Source organism: Saccopteryx bilineata, chromosome 3, assembly GCF_036850765.1.
Source record: "Saccopteryx bilineata isolate mSacBil1 chromosome 3, mSacBil1_pri_phased_curated, whole genome shotgun sequence".
NCBI lineage: Eukaryota > Metazoa > Chordata > Mammalia > Chiroptera > Emballonuridae > Saccopteryx > Saccopteryx bilineata.
Genome location: NC_089492.1, coordinates 295993683 through 296011596, shown reverse-complemented (window position 1 = coordinate 296011596; position 17914 = coordinate 295993683). Strand labels below are relative to the sequence as shown.

The 17914-nt window shown below is 58.6% G+C and overlaps 2 protein-coding genes across 3 annotated transcripts; both read left to right on the top strand.

Annotated features, from left to right (window-relative positions):
• The first annotated feature begins 9174 nt into the window (after positions 1-9174).
• Positions 9175-17720, top strand: NAT14 (N-acetyltransferase 14 (putative)). 2 transcript variants are annotated; one of them, XM_066270992.1, is made up of 4 exons: positions 9175-9254; positions 15068-15296; positions 16012-16119; positions 16641-17720. In XM_066270992.1, the coding sequence occupies exons 3-4, from the start codon at positions 16048-16050 to the stop codon at positions 17187-17189; spliced, it is 621 nt and encodes a 206-aa protein (XP_066127089.1). In that variant the 5' UTR covers positions 9175-9254; positions 15068-15296; positions 16012-16047; the 3' UTR covers positions 17190-17720. The 2 variants fall into 2 exon arrangements, with proteins under 2 accessions (XP_066127089.1, XP_066127090.1); XM_066270993.1 differs by lacking the exons at positions 9175-9254; positions 15068-15296 and adding an exon at positions 15390-15596.
• ZNF628 (zinc finger protein 628) lies at positions 9249-14808 on the top strand. Its single transcript, XM_066270991.1, is given in 3 exon segments — positions 9249-11495; positions 11497-12189; positions 12191-14808. Coding segments are annotated over 3 exon segments (3219 nt in total). The 5' UTR covers positions 9249-11453; the 3' UTR covers positions 14675-14808.
• Positions 17721-17914: the final 194 nt, after the last annotated feature.

The following is a 17914-nucleotide window of genomic DNA, read 5'->3' as shown; positions in this document are numbered from 1 at the left end:
GACTGTTGGGGGGCGGAGGCTGGTATTTGGGGAGGCAGAGAAGGCTGGGGCAGGCCGGAGGAGGGCCTGGCAGGCTTCTGAGGCTTCTGGTAAGGTACCAAAGAATGGAAAAATTAATATTAATAGTTTAGGAGAAAGAGTCAGGTTTCTTGCCCTCTCCTTTCTGTAGAGAGTGAGGGGAGAGGAATATGGGAGTTTCCTGGCTTGCAGAGACATGCTGTGTAGGAAACACCCCCTTTTTTACTAGGAAGCTTAAAGGGCATTTTATAATTTAGGCTAAGCATACAGAGAGATTTTTAAAATGATTTTTTTATACTTGTATGTGATTTACACAAGGTCAGGATGGCCGATAGCATTGTATTGTAAATGAAGAGGAGAAAGGAGACTTGGATTCCCTCCCTTTCCACTCCCCTTCTCAGTCAGATAACCAGGGCCATCTCCTCCACTTGAGGAGCTGGGGCACTGCTCTGTTGCAACTGGAGCCATTCTAGCACCTGAGGCGAAGGCCATGGATCCGTCCTCAGTGCCCGGGCCAACTCTGCTCCAATGGAGCCTTGGCTGCAGGAGGGGAAGAGAGAGAGACAGGAGAGGAGGAAGGGTAGAGAAGCAGATGGGAGCTTGTCCTGTGTGCCCTGGCTGGGAATCGAACCCGGGACTTCCACATACTTGGCCAATGCTCTACTGCTGAGCCAACTGGCCAGGGCCAATATATTTTTAAAATTTTATAGCATTCTGTGTTTCATTGTGGCGATGACGTATTCACAGCTGGCAGCTCTCACTTCCGAAGGAGCCCTCACCACTCCCAACTTCTCCTCCCAGCCAAAGGTGGTTTTCCACCATCGTCTTTTATAACACGCTGCTGCTAATTTTATCAGGGGATAATTGGGGGGGGGAAGAATATTTATAGTGAGCATACTTGGAAATATTACCTGTTAATAGTTAATAACCAGAAAACTACAAAAAAATATATATATCCCGGTCCCACTACTTGGAGACCTCATGTCTGATCTAAGCCTCAGTGACCTCAAAGGTCAAGCTGAGATAAGGAGGTCGCACAGGGGGAACTGTCCACGCCCATGCAGCAGGTGAGTGGCTAAGCAGAGGTAAGAGTCTTGTCAGCAGGGTCCCTGGGACCACCTCCTTGTGGTCAGGGTCAGTCCTGTGGTGGCAGCCTCCAGAGCCAGCAGCAGGCAGCCAGGGACGTTGCCAGAAGTCCAGTTACTGTGTGCTTGTGTGAGCAGCAAGGGGCAGTGAGGGCAGCAGCTCTAGGTTGACCAGATGTCTGGGGTCACCCTCCCTTGCCCAGTACCAGGAATGTCACTTCAGAGGACAGGGCAGCTGTGGGCACTGGCTGTGGGGGTGTTGGTATGTCAGACATCCGTGTCAGGGACATCATAGGCCTTGCTCATCTGTCCAGTTGCCTCCAGGGTTCTCCTGCCCCTCATCTCCTGGACTCTGCCTCTCGGCCTCTCTGATCACCACCGTCTGCAGTCCCTCCTCCCTGCTCTTCTGTTCCTTCCAGGGAGTCCTGTCCTCTTCACTGTCTCACTGATCACACCTCTCACCCTCGTGTGCCCCTCTGACTTTGAATGCATTTGTCTCTTGGCCTCTCTTTCTATTCCATCTCTTTGTCTTGGCCTGGGCAGGTCGTGCGTGTATGTGTGCGTGTGCGTGCGTGTGCATGTGTATGTGTGCATGTGTGCTGGGTTTCCTGTCCTGGTGCTCTCAGGCTGGGAAGGGAAGGTCCCTGGTCCCTTGCAAAGGGCTGGTGGGAAAAAACCCTGGGGTCTGTGGAGGATTGGAGGCTAGGCCCTGCACGGCATGGCTCCAGGGCCTGCTCACACCCACCAGCAGGAGGAAGGGGCAGTATCTACTGGCCACCTCTGTGCCTCTGTCTGCCAGGCCAGGTCTGGCACCCAATCCGGTGCCACTGGCCCTGCAGGCTCTGACCTGGGACGCTCCACCAGGGGGCGCCAACGCCCCGGGCTAGCGCTGGGAGGCCCCGCGCAGCAGTTTTTGGCCGCACTTTGGGTCCTTCTCCTCCGATCTCCCGTCTCCGGTCTTCGGGGCTGTTAATAATCACCAGCAGCTTGGGCCGCCCTCATCTGGTATGTGTAGAGGAACTGCCTTTGCAGGTAGTGGAAGCTATTCATTCACAGGCTCCTTTCTCGTATCCTAGTCCTCGCAAAGGGTGTGTGTGTGGGGGGGACAGTCATTCAACAAACATTTCCCCGAGCACCTATTGTGTGCAGAAACTGAGGGTGCAGCTGTGAGCAAGACAAGTCCCGCCTGTCCCTTCAGGACTCTGGGAAGGATGTGAAGATGCTGAGACTGCAGAGTAGTTGGCAGGCTGGGTGTGGGAGGGGGCGCTGTTTCAAATGCAGAAGCCCTCTCTCTGAGGAAGTGACCATTGTCTTGCAACCTGAGCGCCAGAGGACGTAGCCAGGAGCCTCCCAGGCAGAGGGCACTGTGGGTGCAAAGGTCCTGAGGCAGGAGCAAGCTTGACTGGAGTGAGAGAAGGAGCCATGAGAAAAGGTGAGGGCAGAGAAGCGAACAGGGGCCAGAACCACAGAGCTCTGTAGGCCAGCTAGGAGGTGGGTGATGAGGGCAAGAGGGAAGGGGAGCCTGACCAGGCGGTGGTGCAGTGGATTGAGTGTCAGCCTGGGACGCTGAGGACCCAGGTTCGAAACCCTGAGGTTGCTGGCTTGAGCGCAGGGTCACTGGCTTGAGCATGGGATCATCAACATGACCCTGTGGTTGCTGGCTTGAGCCCAAAGGTCTCTGGCTTGAGCCCAAGGTCGCTGGCTTGAGCAAGGGGTCACTGGCTTTGCTGTAGCCCCCTGATCAAAACACATATGAGAAAGCAATGAATGAACAACTAAGGAGTTACAAGGAAGAATTGATGCTTCTCATCTCTCTCCGTCCTGTCTGTCCCTGTTTGTTTCCCCTACCTCGGTAAAAGTAAAAAAAAAAAAAAAAAGGGAGTGAACAGGAGCCATGGAAGGTGTGGGGGCAGAGGAAGGGCCTAGACCAGGGGTCCCCAAACTACGGGCCCACGGGCCGCATGCGCCCGCCGCACTTCCAAAAGGGGCACCTCTTTCATTGGTGGTCAGTGCGAGGAGCACATTGACCATCTCATTAGCCAAAAGCAGGCCCATAGTTCCCATTGAAATACTGGTCAGTTAGTTGATTTAAATTTACTTGTTCTTTATTTTAAATATTGTATTTGTTCCCTTTTTTTTTTACTTTAAAATAAGATATGTGCAGTGTGCATAGGGATTTGTTCATAGTTTTTGTTATAGTCCGGCCCTCCAATGGTCTGAGGGACAGTAAACTGGCCCCCTGTGTAAAAAGTTTGGGGACCCCTGGCCTAGACTTTGGACTCTGCCCCCAGCCTCCTTTACAGGCTCCACAGTACTGTACCTGGAATGGAAGACCCCACCCCCACCACCAAATCCCCTTCCACTCTGAGGGCGGGACCCAGACAAGGCTCCTCCCTCCCTGCCTCCACCAGGCTCTGGTCAGCTACATCTCTCACCCAGTTCTGGGAGGACTTTGTTTCCATAAAATGCACTGTCAAAACTTACAGACAGATGGCAGATTCCTGTTGTCCCCAACTTAGACTTCAGAGGGGACAATTCTGTCACATTTGCTTCACATCTTTCCTTCTGAGACGGAATGTGACTGCATTGGGAGATAAAGTCTTTAAAGGGATCACTAAGGTGAAATGAGGTTGTGAGGGTGGGACCTGGTCCAATCTCAAGGGTGTCCTGAGAAGGGGAGATTAGAATACAGCCACACACCGAGGGGCAGTCACGCAAGAACACGCAGAAGACGGCCGTGTCCACAGCAAGAACAGAGGCCTCAGGAGGAACCCACCCCGCTGGCACCGTGAACTTGGATTTCCAGTGTCCAGAAATGAGAGAGAATAAATGCTTGTTGTTTAAGCCCCCCCAGCCTGGGGCACATTGTTATGGCCGCCTGGGCAGCTAACACAAGAACTGTACCACTCTGGCCGGTTGGCTCAGCAGTAGAGTGTAGGCCCAGTGTGAGGATGTCCTGGGTTCAATTCCTAGCCAGGGCACACAGGAGAAGCGCCCATATGCTTCTCCACTCCTCCCCCTCTCCTTTCTATCTCTCTCTTCCCCTCTTACAGCCTGGGCTCCATTGGAGCAAAGTTGGCCCGGGCGCTGAGGATGGCTCCATGGGCTCTGCCTCGGGTGCTAGAATGGCTCCAGCTACATCGGAGCAACGCCCCAGCTGGGCAGAGCATTGTCCCCTGGTAGGCATGCCGGGTGGACCCCGGTCGACGCATGCGGGAGTCTGTCTCTCTACCTCCCGGCTTCTTACTTCGGAAAAATACAAGGAGAAGGAAGAAGAAGAAAGAAGAAAGAAGAAAGAAGAAGAAGAAGAAGAAGAAGAAGAAGAAGAAGAAGCAGCGTACCAGTCATTCTGGGTAACAGATGACCACAAACGCAATGGCTTAAGGCAACACATGCTGATTCTCTCACACTTCTTGTGGGTTGGGAGTCCAGGCACCTCTCTGTTCAGGGCCTCACAGGCTGCAGCAAAACGCTGGCTGGGGCCCCCTTCCAAGGTCACGTGGCAGAACTCATGTCCTTGTGTCTTGGAACGCATGGAGGCTGTCTTCAAGGCCATTGGGAGAAACACTGATGCTTCTCATCTTTACCCTCTAGGACTAATTTTATTTATTTATTTATTTAGTGAGAGAGAGAGAAAGAGAGAGACAGGGAAGGAGAGAGATAAGAAGCATCAATTCTTTGTTGTGGCACCTTAGTTGTTCATTGATTGCTTCCTCATACGTGCCTTGACAGGGAGGTAGGGGGGTGGGTGGGGGCTCCAGCCAAGCCAGTGATGCCTTGCTCAAGCCAGAGACCTTGGGCTTCAAGTCAATGACCTCTGGGCTCAAGCCAGCGACCTCGGGGTTTTGAATCTGCGTCTCAAGCAAACGCTCTATTCACTGCACTAGGCCTAATTTTAAAGACGTTAGCTGATTAGATTGGGCCCACCCAGGAAATATTCCTGTATCAGTCAGGGTTCTCCAGAGAAACAGAATGAGTAGGATCTGTATGTCTCTATATCTATATTTCTCTATCTACAGAGGAAGACAGAGGTGTTATAGATATTACATTATATGTATAAATAGATCTGTTATACAGCATTGGCTCATGTGATTATGGAGGAGTCCTATGCCAAGTCCTAAGACTCAAGACAGCCAGGGCTGTAGTTGCAAGGTCCGAGAACCAGAGAGCCAGTGGTCTGTAGGCCTGAGCCCTTAGGTACACCACAGGCAGGCAACAATCAACGGCCCCACTTGAGTAGTCAGGCAGAGAGCAAATTCCACCTTCTCCCACCTCTCTATTTTGTTCCACAGATTGGATGAGGCCCCCCCACAGTGGTGCTTTACACAGTTAACCAATTCAAATGCTAAAATAAACTCAGAAACACTTTGTTGACACCCTTAGAAATTTTGCTTGTTTGTTTGTTTGTGACAGAGACAGAGAGAGTGACAGATAGGGACAGGCAGACAGGTATCAATTTCTTGTTGTGAAACTTTAATTGTTCATGGATTGCTTTCTCATATATGCCTTAACCGGGGGTATACAGCAGAGCAAGTGACCCTTTGCTCGAGCCAGTGACCTTAGGTTCAAGCCAGCAACCTTTGGGCTCAATCTAGTGACCCTGTACAGGCTCAAGCTGGCAACCTCAGGGTTTCAAACCTGGGTCCTCCACGTCCCAGTCCTATGCTCTATCCACTGCACCACCGCTGGTCAGGCTGTTTGTTTGTTTTTTATTTTTTATTTATTTATTGATCTCAGTGAGAGAGGAAGGGGAGAGAGAGAGAGAGAGGAACATCAGTCTGTTCCTCTATGTCCCCTGATTGGGAATTGACCCAGCAACCTCTGCACCTCAGGACAATGCTCTAACCAAACCCAACTCTCCATCCAGAGCCCCAGAAATCGTGTTTCTTTTCTTTTTTTTTAAAGATTTTATTTATTCATTTTAGAGATTGGAGAGGAAGAAGAGGGGAGGAGCTGGAAATATCAACTCCCATATATGCCTTGAGCAGGCAAGCCCAGGTTTTTTTTATTTTATTTTTATTTTTTTTAATTCATTTTTAGAGAGGAGAGAGAGACAGAGAGAGAGAAGGGGGGAGGAGCTGGAAGCATCAACTCCCATATGTGCCTTGACCAGGCAAGCCCAGGGCTTTGAACCGGCAACCTCAGCGTTTCCAGGTTGACGCTTTACCCACTGCACCACCACAGGTCAGGCCAGAAATCGTGTTTCACCAGAACACTGGCCATCCTGTGGCCCAGTCAAGGTGACACATAAAATGAATCGTTACACTTCTTTTTGATCAACTCAAGGTCAATTGAGTAAGAGCCTTGACTTCAAGTGCCAAAATTCCATCACCTGTGTCAGGTAACATAACCTGACCCAGGAGGAATGGCCATTGTATCCAAGGCCTGCTCATCTAGCCAAAGGGCAGGCACTTGTTATACAAGGACACAGCCTACTGGGGGGCATCACAGAAGGTGGCTGCCTCTGGACGAGGGGATGATTTAGAGTGTATCCGTCCAGGTCCATGTTTTTGTACTTAAAACAGAGGGGTCTGTGTTCCCTGTGCACTGTGCTCCCCGGGGAAGTCTGGCTCCCCCCAGGGGTGGGGTGTCTCCCCTGGCTCTGTGCCCCAGGCAGCTCCACGTGCTCATGACAATGACTATGAGACCCACCACGTCAGCCTGGGATGGGGGACAGCTCTGGAGTACAATACCCTCCCACTGACATCACTTCCTGGCTCTGTGCCTGATGGAGAGATTTCGGAGGGCCTTTGTTTACCCTCAGTGAACTGAGGATCACACACCCCTTCCATGTGGAGAGAGGCTAGGCAGCCCAAGTTGGGGCACCCCCACAGGAACCCTGTTGGGGTGGGGGTGCAGGCCAGTCCCCTTGACTCCCTCCCACTGGGGTGGCCGGTGGCATGACCCAAGACTCCTCTTGCCCCCGTTCACACTTGCGTAAAGCACACCCCTGTGTTCTCTGTTCCTCTTGTGCAGAAAGGAATCTTTTATTTTCAGTCTCTGGTCCTAGGCCTCCTGTCTTTGCCCTACACACTTCCTCTGGCTGGGCGCACGTCTTGCCACGGCCTCTAATCCTCTCTTCTTTGGTGACCGCAGGCTGTGCCCTCACCAAGGCAACAGAGTGGCCAAAACCAGACTCAAATGTCCACTGCAGAGAGAAGGGAATGGGTTGGTGGTTGTGGTGGTGGGGGGCAGGGTTCAAGTACCTAGGGGCCAGGAGCATGGGTGGGGGTATGTGAGTGGGACCTACTCACCCTGTGTGCAGGGCACACAATATGGTCATGGCCAGCCCTTTGGAGCTGGATGGTCCCAGAACCTGGGGACACATCATGGGTGCGGTGTGGGGGGCGGCTAAGAGACGTGGCCTGACAAGGGCATCATAATAAGTAAAGGTGCAGGGACCCTCTGCTCTCCTACCTCCCCTGTACCATTTGGGACAGGCAGGCAAACAGGAGCTAGCTGGGGCTTTCCTCACTACTTTGGGGTCCCCGTAGCCTGAGGCAAGGGGTGGGTGTGGGCTCTGTACTTCTGGCACACAGATGAACACAACCACCTGGGAAGGAAGCACATTCCACATCCATGCCCCCGTCGGGCATGGGCTCCTCCCTCCATCTGGAAGCCAAGGTTAGGGGGCGGGCCTGGTGTGTTGGGCAGCCCCAGATGTAAGTGGGGTAGGAGGGGAAGGGGCTACTTCCCGGCTCTACCTCTGGCGCCTGCTCCTTCTCCTCCTATCTTCCATTCTCCACCTCCTTTCTGGTGAGGGAGGTAGAAACTGAAGGGAAAGGAATGTTTTGGGTCGAGCTGGCAGCCAAGGGTTTTTAAAGGCACGAAGTCACGGGGCCTTCGTCAAGACCAGGCAGGAACAGGTCCAGATCAGCTCAGGTCAGGTCAGGACGGAGTTCTCCACTTCCCTGCGGGGCTTGGGGAACTGAGGCTGTGAAAACGCCCCCATTCAGCCAAGAGTACTGCCTGCTCCTGACCAGGCCCCATGCTGGTTGTTGGGGACACTCAGGTGGTAGAGACAGACCTGTCCCTGCTGTCATGGAACATGGATGTTCCATGCCTCGGGGGCTTCCCAGTAGCAGTTGAGAAGTGATGGACGAGGGGTAGGAGAGGGATTTCTGTTCTAAGAAACCGCATGTAGACTGGCCCTTTGGCTGCAGGGGAAGGACTTGGAGCGGTGGTTGTCATCAGGGGACATGCGGCCATGTCTGGAGACAGATGTCACAAGGTGTAGGGCTGGGGAGCTGGGCAGAGATGGGGTGCCACTGGTCTTTCTGGATGGAGGCCAAGAATCCTGCTGACCACCCTATAGGGCACAGGACAACCCCCATAGCAAAGGCTGTCATCAAGCCTAATGTCACTAATGCCGTGATGGAGAAACCCTGAGATGCATAACCCGCAAAAAAGTCGGTGTGACTGGCAGGCCGAGGCTGGTGGGGACTGAGCTTGGAAAGCAGGGAGAAGTCTTGGTCCTGGAACTCTGCAGTGTCCACTTTCCTACACAATCGGCACGCGTGCACACAGCAGGAGGCCCGAAACCGCGAGCACGTGTGACCTCTGCAGATGGCAGTCCCTGTGCTTGTTTCAAGTCTGGGAGAGAGAGCACCCAGGACGTGTGCGTGGGGGATCAGGCCATGAGTGACCACACCCTGGTGGTCGAGGTCTGTTCGAACCGCACCGTCAAGGAAGGGCTGTCTCACAGACGCGAGAGAATCAATACTAATAAAGGGGAACGCGCGACCCCGCATCTAGAACCAACTTTTGCCAGCTTTGGGCTGACCCCTACGACCGCCACCAGGACAGGGCAGTCGGGATCCGGGGGAGAACTACAACTACCAGGATTCCTTGCACCCCGGAAGCCCGGGGAAGAGCCGCGACGGCAGGAAGCCAATGGGAAGCGCGGGGGGCGAGGCTTCGGCGCACGTGGCGTCCTGACGCACCAACGGCGACGTCGGGGTTTGTGTGCGCGAGTGGCCGCTGGTAAAGGTTGGGTGCCTCGCGCTGGGGGCCGTTGGGAGGGAACGCGCCCCCGCCCCCCCCCCCTCCCCGGCCCCCACTCCTGCACCACCGCCGTAGGGGCCTAGCCTTCCCGTCGGCCCCTGGGGGAAAGCTCTGGGTCTCCGCTCGTTCCCCGGGTCGGGGCCGCAGGTGAGAGAACGAGGGGGGGACCGGCGGGCGGAGCCGTTGGGGAAGCGGCGAGCGTGTAACCGGAAGGGATGTTTTAAAGGGATGGGCGCTATTCGCCTCCGACGTTTATCGGCCGGGCCGGCTCCGCCCTCTTTAAGGGCAAGGGGCCGCTCTTAAAGGGGCGGGGCAGGTTTGGCAGTATGCGGGACCTTCCGGCTTTCACCCCCCCCCCCCCCCACCTAAGAGTGGGTTATCTCTTTAAAGGCTGGTGACAGTGTCCAGATGTTTACAGGAAAAGCTTATGAAATCCAGATGGCTTCAAAGCAGTCCCTAGTTTAGCTCAACCAAGGTGGAGCTGGGATTCCTCTTGAAAGGGGAAGCCGGTCTGATGGAAGGGTGTGGTCCGTCCTTTTGGAACGGGTGCTCTTTACTGGACAAGTCGGGCTCCCGGCTCTTCTAGAGCAGGATGTCTCTTCCTTAAGGCATTCCCCGGCTTTTCTGAAAGACACGAGCAAGCTTCCTGGAATAACTGTCTCTTGAAAGGACTTGCTGATTATATTTTAAAGAGGACTTATGCATCTCTTTAAAGGAAATTTTATGACTTGTCCAAACCGGATGCCCGCACTTTGTTCAAAGCAGGATACGTTTACTGAGTATGCTCTGTGCCAGGAGAATATTCTCGGTGCTGGGATGCAACAGTGAATAAGATGTTGCTGGGATCTAGCGGGTAGGGGCCATAGGATGCTGATACACACCCTATAGTGCGTGATATAGCCCCCTGGACACTGGTCCAGCCCCAGATCGCAACAGTGCTGAGACTGGGCAAGCCTACCTAGGAAGTAGTTAGACGGTTATAAACACTATGGAGAAAACATAAAGGCCATGAGGGGAGTCGGGGGAGGACTGATTGCCAAGTCTAAGATGGGAAGGAGTAGGTATTTACAGCAGTTTTGAGCTGCTTTGCCACAAAGGGGGCAAAGGGGTGAAGAGAAATGAGGCAGTAGCTGGAGGGGTAGGTGGGATGAAGGCTTTTTGTTTGTTTGAAAGATGGGAGACACAGCTTATGGATACACTGGTGGGAGTGGTCCAGGAGATGAGAAAACATTGATGTAGGTGGGGATTCAGGGTCCACAGCCTCAGAGACCAGCAGTGGGGAGGGGACAGTGTGGGTTCCTCAGGCTCAGCACCAGTGGCATTTGGACTGGATCCCTCTGCCCTGGGACACTATCCATGTGGAGCAGCACGCTGGGTCTCCCTCCTGGATGCCAGGAGCACCTGCTCCTCCAGCCAGCAGCCTCACAACCAGAAGAGTCTTCAGGCATTGTCCACTGTCCCCCTAGGACAGAGGTGCTGTGTCTGGGGGTCCCCAGCTGCCCCCATTGAGAACCACTGGCGTAGTGGTTGGGACGTGGTAACGTTCCCTTTTAATGGCTTTTATTTTTTCTCAATGCGAAGAGCAATGGTGGGGTCACCTGCTGAGAGCAGGAGGAAGGGGAAGGAGAGAGGTCTGAAGGGAAAAGAAACATGCAGGTATCAGCTGGGGGTGGGGGTGGGGGGATGGACCAGCGGAATGCAGATCAGGGGCCAGTGGTGTGGAGCTCTGCAGTCCATGGGCAGGAATTTAAAGGGAGACCCAAGCCTAGCAGTTCCTGCTGGGTAGTGGGAAGTGAGGAGTCAGTTGTGGGTGGAGGGTACACATAGCCAACAAGGTCAGCGCACCAGAGAGCTAGTGTAGTTTAGGGAATTTTGGTCAGGGTACCCAGAGAGAGCAGGCAGACAGGGCGGGCAGTGGCGGAGAGTGGGGAGCTCACAGAGGCTTGAGTTACTGTAAAGGTATTGAGGGTCTCGCATTGGGTACAGGTGTTGAGCCAGGGGCAGGATGCATCCTTTTAGGGAGAGGGGTTAGGGGTCTGAACCCAGGGTGCGGAAAAGACCCTGGCCTTCTGCAAGGACACTACCCATCTTCAGAGCACAGCCTTACAGGGCGGCCCAGCCTTCTCAGGCCTTTCCAGAGTCCTGGAGGAGATGGCTGACCTCCGAGGGCTGGGAACCCGCTTGTCCCAGTTTACCGGAAGTTTAACACCGGAAGTCTTATATCCTGCGGCAAATCTGGGCCACGAGGGGCTCTAATCCTGACCCCGGCATCTGCCCTTAGGATGGGCTGGAGAGATGTGCCTGCGTCTGACTAGGCAGCCCACAGGTTTGGGGTTGTGATGACTTATGTGCGGGTGGACGGGGGAGCCGCCCTCCCCTGACCCAGAATTCCCCCCCAGGTGTGATGGTCGGCTCCCACGGTGACATGGCGCCGGCCTCCACCGCGGAGGGCTCCGGGGAGAAGCCGGGCCCCGCGGCCCCGGCCCCGGCCGCCCAGTACGAGTGTGGGGAGTGCGGCAAGTCGTTTCGCTGGTCCTCCCGGCTCCTGCACCACCAGCGCACGCATACAGGCGAGCGGCCCTACAAGTGCCCCGATTGCCCCAAGGCCTTCAAGGGCTCATCAGCCCTGCTTTACCACCAGCGGGGCCACACGGGCGAGCGGCCCTACCAGTGTCCCGACTGCCCCAAGGCCTTCAAGCGCTCATCGCTGTTGCAGATCCACCGCAGCGTGCACACGGGCCTGCGGGCCTTCACCTGTGGCCAGTGTGGCCTGGCCTTCAAGTGGTCGTCACACTACCAGTACCACCTCCGCCAGCACACGGGTGAGCGGCCCTACCCATGCCCAGACTGCCCCAAGGCCTTCAAGAACTCGTCCAGCCTGCGGCGCCACCGCCACGTGCACACGGGGGAGCGGCCCTACTCCTGTGGCGTCTGCGGCAAGAGCTTCACCCAGAGCACCAACCTGCGGCAGCACCAGCGTGTGCACACGGGCGAGCGGCCCTTCCGCTGCGCGCTCTGCGCCAAGACCTTCACGCATTCGTCCAACCTCCTGCTGCACCAGCGCACGCACTCGGCCGCCCCCCCCGGCCCCCGGCCCACCGGCTCCTGGCCCACCACTGCCGCCGCGGGAGCCAGCCAAAGTCTTCTCTGACGCCTACCTGCACGCCCCCAGCCCGCCAGGGCCGCCCCAGCCCGCGCCCCCGCCCGTAGTGCCCGAGCTCTTCCTGGCCGCGGCCGAGACCACGGTGGAGCTGGTGTACCGCTGTGACAGCTGCGAGCTGGGCTTCGGCAGTGAGGAGCTGCTGCTGGAGCACCAGCCCTGCCCGGGACCTGAGGTGGTGCCCGCGCCACAGGAGGACCCCCCAGAGCCGTCCAAGGCCCCCGCCCCGGCTCCCGCCCTGCAGCCCACTCCTGCCACCACCGCCCCCAGCTTTGCCTGCCTGCCCTGCGGGAAGTCCTTCCGGACGGTGGCCGGTCTCTCCCGCCACCAGCACAGCCATGGGGCAGCCGTTGGGCAGGCGTTCCGCTGCGGCAGCTGCGATGGTGCCTTCCCCCAGCTGGCCAGCCTCCTGGCGCATCAGCAGTGCCATGTGGAGGAGGCGGCGGCCGGGCGCCCGCCCCCGCAAGCCGAGGCCGCCGAGGTCACCTGCCCGCAAGAGCCGCCGGCCCCTGCTGCTCCCGCCCCGCAGCCGCCCGTTCCCGCGCCCACCTCTGCAGAGCGACCCTACAAGTGCGCAGAGTGCGGCAAGGCCTTCAAGGGCTCCTCAGGGCTACGCTACCACCTGCGGGACCACACGGGCGAGAGGCCCTACCAGTGTGGAGAGTGCGGCAAGGCCTTCAAGCGTTCGTCGCTGCTGGCCATACACCAGCGCGTGCACACGGGGCTGCGGGCCTTCACCTGTGGCCAGTGCGGCCTGACCTTCAAATGGTCGTCGCACTACCAGTACCACTTGCGGCTGCACAGCGGCGAGCGGCCCTACGCGTGCGGGGAGTGCGGCAAGGCCTTCCGCAACACGTCGTGCCTGCGGCGCCACCGCCATGTGCACACTGGGGAGCGGCCCCACGCCTGCAGCGTCTGTGGCAAGAGCTTTGCGCAGACCTCCAACTTGCGGCAGCACCAGCGCGTACACACGGGTGAGCGGCCATTCCGCTGCGCGCTCTGCCCCAAGACCTTCACGCACTCGTCCAACCTGCTGCTGCACCAGCGGACGCACTCGGCCGAGCGCCCCTTCACCTGCCCTGTCTGCGGCCGCAGCTTTGTCATGGCCGCCTACCTGCAGCGGCACTTGAGGACTCACACCCCCACCGTGCCTGTGGCCCCTGCGGCTGCCGGCCCCCAAGCCCCCGCCCCGTTAGCTGCTGCCCCGGTGCCTCCGGCTACCCAGGACGTCCACGTGCTCCCGCACCTCCAGGCTACCCTGTCCCTAGAGGGGGCAGGGGGCCCGGCACAGGCCCCGCCCCTGGGCCCAACAGCTCCCAACTCTCAGACGTTCCTGCTGGTGCAGACTGCACAGGGCCTGCAGCTCATCCCCAGCAGCGTGCAGCCCCCGGCACCACCGGCGCCCCCCAAGTTTATCCTGCTGCCATCGTCCAGTGGTGGGGGCGGCCGGGCCAGGCAGGGCCTGCGGGCCATGGGAAAGGCTGGGCAGGGGGCTGGAGTCGTCTGGCTACCTGGGCCTGGGGGCCTGGGGGTCCAGGGTGCAGGCAACGCTGGGGTGAACGGGGCAGGACAGAGCCTCATCCTTCTGCAGAACGTGGGGAGCGGGGAGGCCGGGCCACCAGAAGTGAGTGGAGTCCAGCTCCAGCCCCTCCGGCCAGCCCCGGAAGTAACCACCGTTCAGCTCCAGCCAGCCCAGGAAGTGACCACGGTCCAGCTCCAGCCAGCCCAGGAAGTGACCACCGTCCAGCTCCAGCCTGCCCAGGAGGTGACCACCGTCCAACTCCAGCCAGCCCAGGAGGTGACCACCGTCCAGCTCCAGCCTGTGGCAGGCCAGCTGTCTAATCCCAACGGGGCAGCTGTGACCACGGAGGCCCCCAACCTGTTGGTGGTTCAGAGTGGGGCGGCTGAAGAATTGCTGGCAGGCTCCGGCCCTGGGGAGCCAGGCCACAGCGAGGCCACCACTGGCATGGTCCAGGATGTGCTCTTTGAGACGCTGCAGACGGAGGAGGGGTTGCAGAGCGTCTTGGTGCTGAGCGGGGCGGATGGGGAGCAGACCCAGCTCTGTGTGCAGGAGGTGGAGACCCTCTCCTCCGGGCTGGCAGAGCCGCCGGCCCCTGGGCCGCCAGGCCAGAAACTGCTCATCATCCGCAGCGCCCCAGCCGCCGAGTTGCTGGAGAATGGCAGTGTTGGGGCAGGTGCCACCACGCTGCAGCTGCTGGCCCCACCACCGCCCAGCCCAATCTCTGCCCCTGCCGCTGCCCCTGCTGGCCTTCCTGCGGCTCCTGCCTCCCAGATGGTACAAGTAGTTCCAGCAGGAACTGCGCAGGGGAGTATGGCCTCACAGGGGCTGCCCTCCATACAGATCGTTCAGACTCTTCCCGCAGTCCAGCTGGTGCACACGTTTTGAGTTGAACCACTGGAACCTATTCCTACACCTCCCATCCAGAGAGGACCCCAACTCCCTGTCCGCCTGGGCTGGGCTGAGGGGGGTGGGCAGGAGAGCTGCAGGCAGGGCTTGCTAATAAAGACCACAATCTCCTTTCCTGTGGTTTGTTTTATTGGGGGCGGGGCAATGTTATGGCCATAGCCACCACGTGGAAGCCTAGAGTCTTCTCTCTTGCATCCTGGCTTGAGTGACTGGCTCTGTGTCTTGGGGCTCTGTTTACCCTTAAAACAGGGATGCAGTGGGTAGTAGGATGGGGAGGCGGTGGGATCTAGAATCCTGGTTTACCACTTGCTCGCTCGCTGTAAGTAACCCCCCCACACACACACACACACACACACCTCCCCTCATCTGAAGAGTGGGTGGCCGGAACCAACGTAACGAAGGCCGCTAGGCACTGAGATCCCCATGTTGGGCGAGTCTGGAAGCCAGAGGTCTCCTGAAGGTGACGCAGCGCCTCGGGGCTGGAGCCCGGGCACCAATGAGAATCGATCCGCTCTTATTATCGCCGCCGCCCCCACGCTCTCAGGCTGCTTAGCAACCAGGAGCCAGAGCGGAGCAAGTTAGCACGCCTCTCCAAGCACCGGTAAGTACCGCTCCCCACCCCGCCGGAGTGGGTTCCCGTTGTCCTTTGGGTCCCCTTTCTCCATCGTTCCTTTTCTTTCCCCCCTACACCTCCCCGGGCAGGGTCTCCGCGCCCTGCCTGAGCACCTCCTCAGCCCACCCCTACCGAGGAGATTGGCAACACTTGCTAAGGCCAAACGTGGGTGCCTCCCCGCCCCCAACGTTTGCGAGTCTGACGTCACTTCCGCCCACGACCCCCTTTCTGACCCTGCCCTCCCACACCTATCCAAGGATCAGAACCGCTCGTTAGGGGTGTTGGCAGGTCCTTGTCCTGCGGGGACTGTGGGAGAGGGGCGCTGGGGTGTGGGTGGCACGGTCCATTCCCGGGGGGGGGCCGGGCGGGAGTTCGTAGACACCTCCTCACAGGGCAGCCCCGGAGCTATGAGGGAGCCCCGTGTTGCTAGGTGTTTGTGTCCACTTGGCATTTTTTTGGGGAGGGGGTGATCGCTTAACACCACAGGAGTGGAGGGGTCGGATCCTAGGAGATGTTAGGAAGGTCAGCGGGTGGAAGGGGCCGTCTGTCCTGCCTCGTCCTGCCTTGGACCTCGCTCAGGGGACCCCGAGAATCCTCACTGTCCTCATCGGGGACATGCTGCTGCTAGGCCCTCACATCCCCACACCAGGGCGCTTGGGAACCAGCGGTGCCTTCCAGATGCCGACCTGCTTGTTTTCACTAGCTGCAAGCCTGTTCCCTTGGGGACGTGGGGGCTGCCATGGCCCCCAGCCACCTGTCAGTGCGGGAGATGAGGGAAGATGAGAAGCCCCTGGTGCTGGAAATGCTGAAGGTGAGGGCGGCAGGGTCACTCGTGAACCTGTGGGCCGAGTGGCTTGGCTAACCGCTTCAGCAACGGCTGGTGCCGTGGGGGACCGCCTCCTACCCCGCACTCATCCCAGCAGAGCCCTGGGGGCCTCAGCCCTGTACTTGAGCGCCCCCCCCTCCAAGCTCCTGTCTTGCTGTCCAGAGCATGTCCATTTTCTGGCCTGAGAGCAGTCTCCCGTCCTGTTCCGGCCTCAGCCTTTCCTGATGCCTCCCACCTGTCCCTGTCTTGAATGAGGCATCCCCAGAGTTCCTGATTGATTCACTCGCTCACTCACTCAAAGCTTGGTGTGCCAAATGGGGTATTTACTGGTGCCTAGAGCAGACGAAGACGGGGTCCTGGCTCCACCTGTTCCTTCTCCTTTGGGAGCTCCCACCCTGGGTCCTTCCTGGATTGGGCCCACCCCTTCCCTAGTCCTTGGTGCTCACGGGAGCCCCAGTGTGATGGAAGACCAGGTTCCCTGGCTCTGACGATCCCTCCCCCCACAGGCCGGTGTGAAGGACACAGAGAACAGAGTGGCCCTCCACGCCCTGACCCGGCCACCCGCCCTGCTCCTCCTGGCGGCTGCCAGCAGCGGCCTGCGGTTTGTCCTGGCTTCCTTTGCCCTGGCCCTTCTCCTGCCTGTCTTCCTGGCTGTGGCAACCATGAAGCTGGGCCTGCGGGCCCGGTGGGGCTCGCTGCCTCCGCCGGGCGGCCTGGGGGGGCCCTGGGTGGCTGTGAGAGGCTCAGGTGATGTGTGCGGGGTCCTGGCCCTGGCCCTGGACTCCCATGCTGGGGACGGGGCCCGGGTCACCCGCCTGTCGGTCTCCCCCTGGCACCGTCGCCAGGGCGTGGGCAGGCGGCTGCTGGGCTTCGCGGAGTCCCGGACGCGCGCGTGGGCGGGGGGGACGGGGGAGCCGCGGGCTCGCCTGGTAGTCCCAGTGGCCGTGGCGGCGTGGGGTCTGGCAGGGATGCTGGAGGGCTGCGGCTACCAGGCGGAGGGCAGCTGGGGCTGCATGGGCTACACACTGGTCAGGGAGTTCAGCAAGGACCTGTGACGCCCACCTGAGCGCCTCCTGTGCGCGGGCACTTCCCATCCTCCCCGTGTGACTCGATCCAACCAGAGGGCCCAGAAGCTCTGAGGTCTGTCTGTACACGCGGTGAACTTGTCAGAGAGGTCAGCCTGTATCGTGCACTGCCTCCGTCCCGTCCGCATTGAGAAATCTCTCCTGGGAAACGCGCCTGCAGGGGTGGGTGGGTGTGTGGGGGGTGTGGAGGAGAGGAGGCTGAGCAAGTGTGACCCCCAAGGATTAGTTAGGACGTGGGGCCACGACCAGGCCCCTGTGGAGGGGGTGGGGTTTGGTGCCTGTGCTTAAAGGGGTGATTCTGGGGCTGGAGGGGAAGAGCAGAGCCTCTGCTGGGGAGGCTGGTCTCCCAGAGAGGGGGGACACAGAGGGGGTGAGCGGTGAGTACACCCCCCCCACCCCCGGCTGCTCAGCGGCCCCGCCCCCTGGGCGGAAGGTGGCGGCCAAGAGGGGTGGTCAGGCCCATCTGGTTTTTCATACACCCAATTGTTAATAAAGTCTGAAAGGAACAGTTCCGCGCCTGGCTCACTGTCTCTGATGCCTTTTCCAGTCCCGTCTCACCGCCGCCGCCCGCCCCCCCCCCCCCCCGCCTTCCGTCTGTCCGTCTGTCTGGCTCCTCCTTTCCCCTGAGTTGACATTCACTGTCGGTGGGGGTTCTAGGGGGGGGTGATGTGAGCTCACGGCAGGCAGCCCCGCTC

What these genes read in the sequence shown, in the direction of transcription:
- NAT14 (XM_066270992.1), top strand. Translation starts at nt 16,048, where the DNA reads ATGGCCCCCAGCCACCTGTCAGTGCGGGAGATGAGGGAAGATGAGAAG. An exon ending in TGGTGCTGGAAATGCTGAAG is followed by an intron (nt 16,120 to 16,640) that starts GTGAGGGCGGCA and finishes CTCCCCCCACAG; the next exon opens with GCCGGTGTGAAGGACACAGA.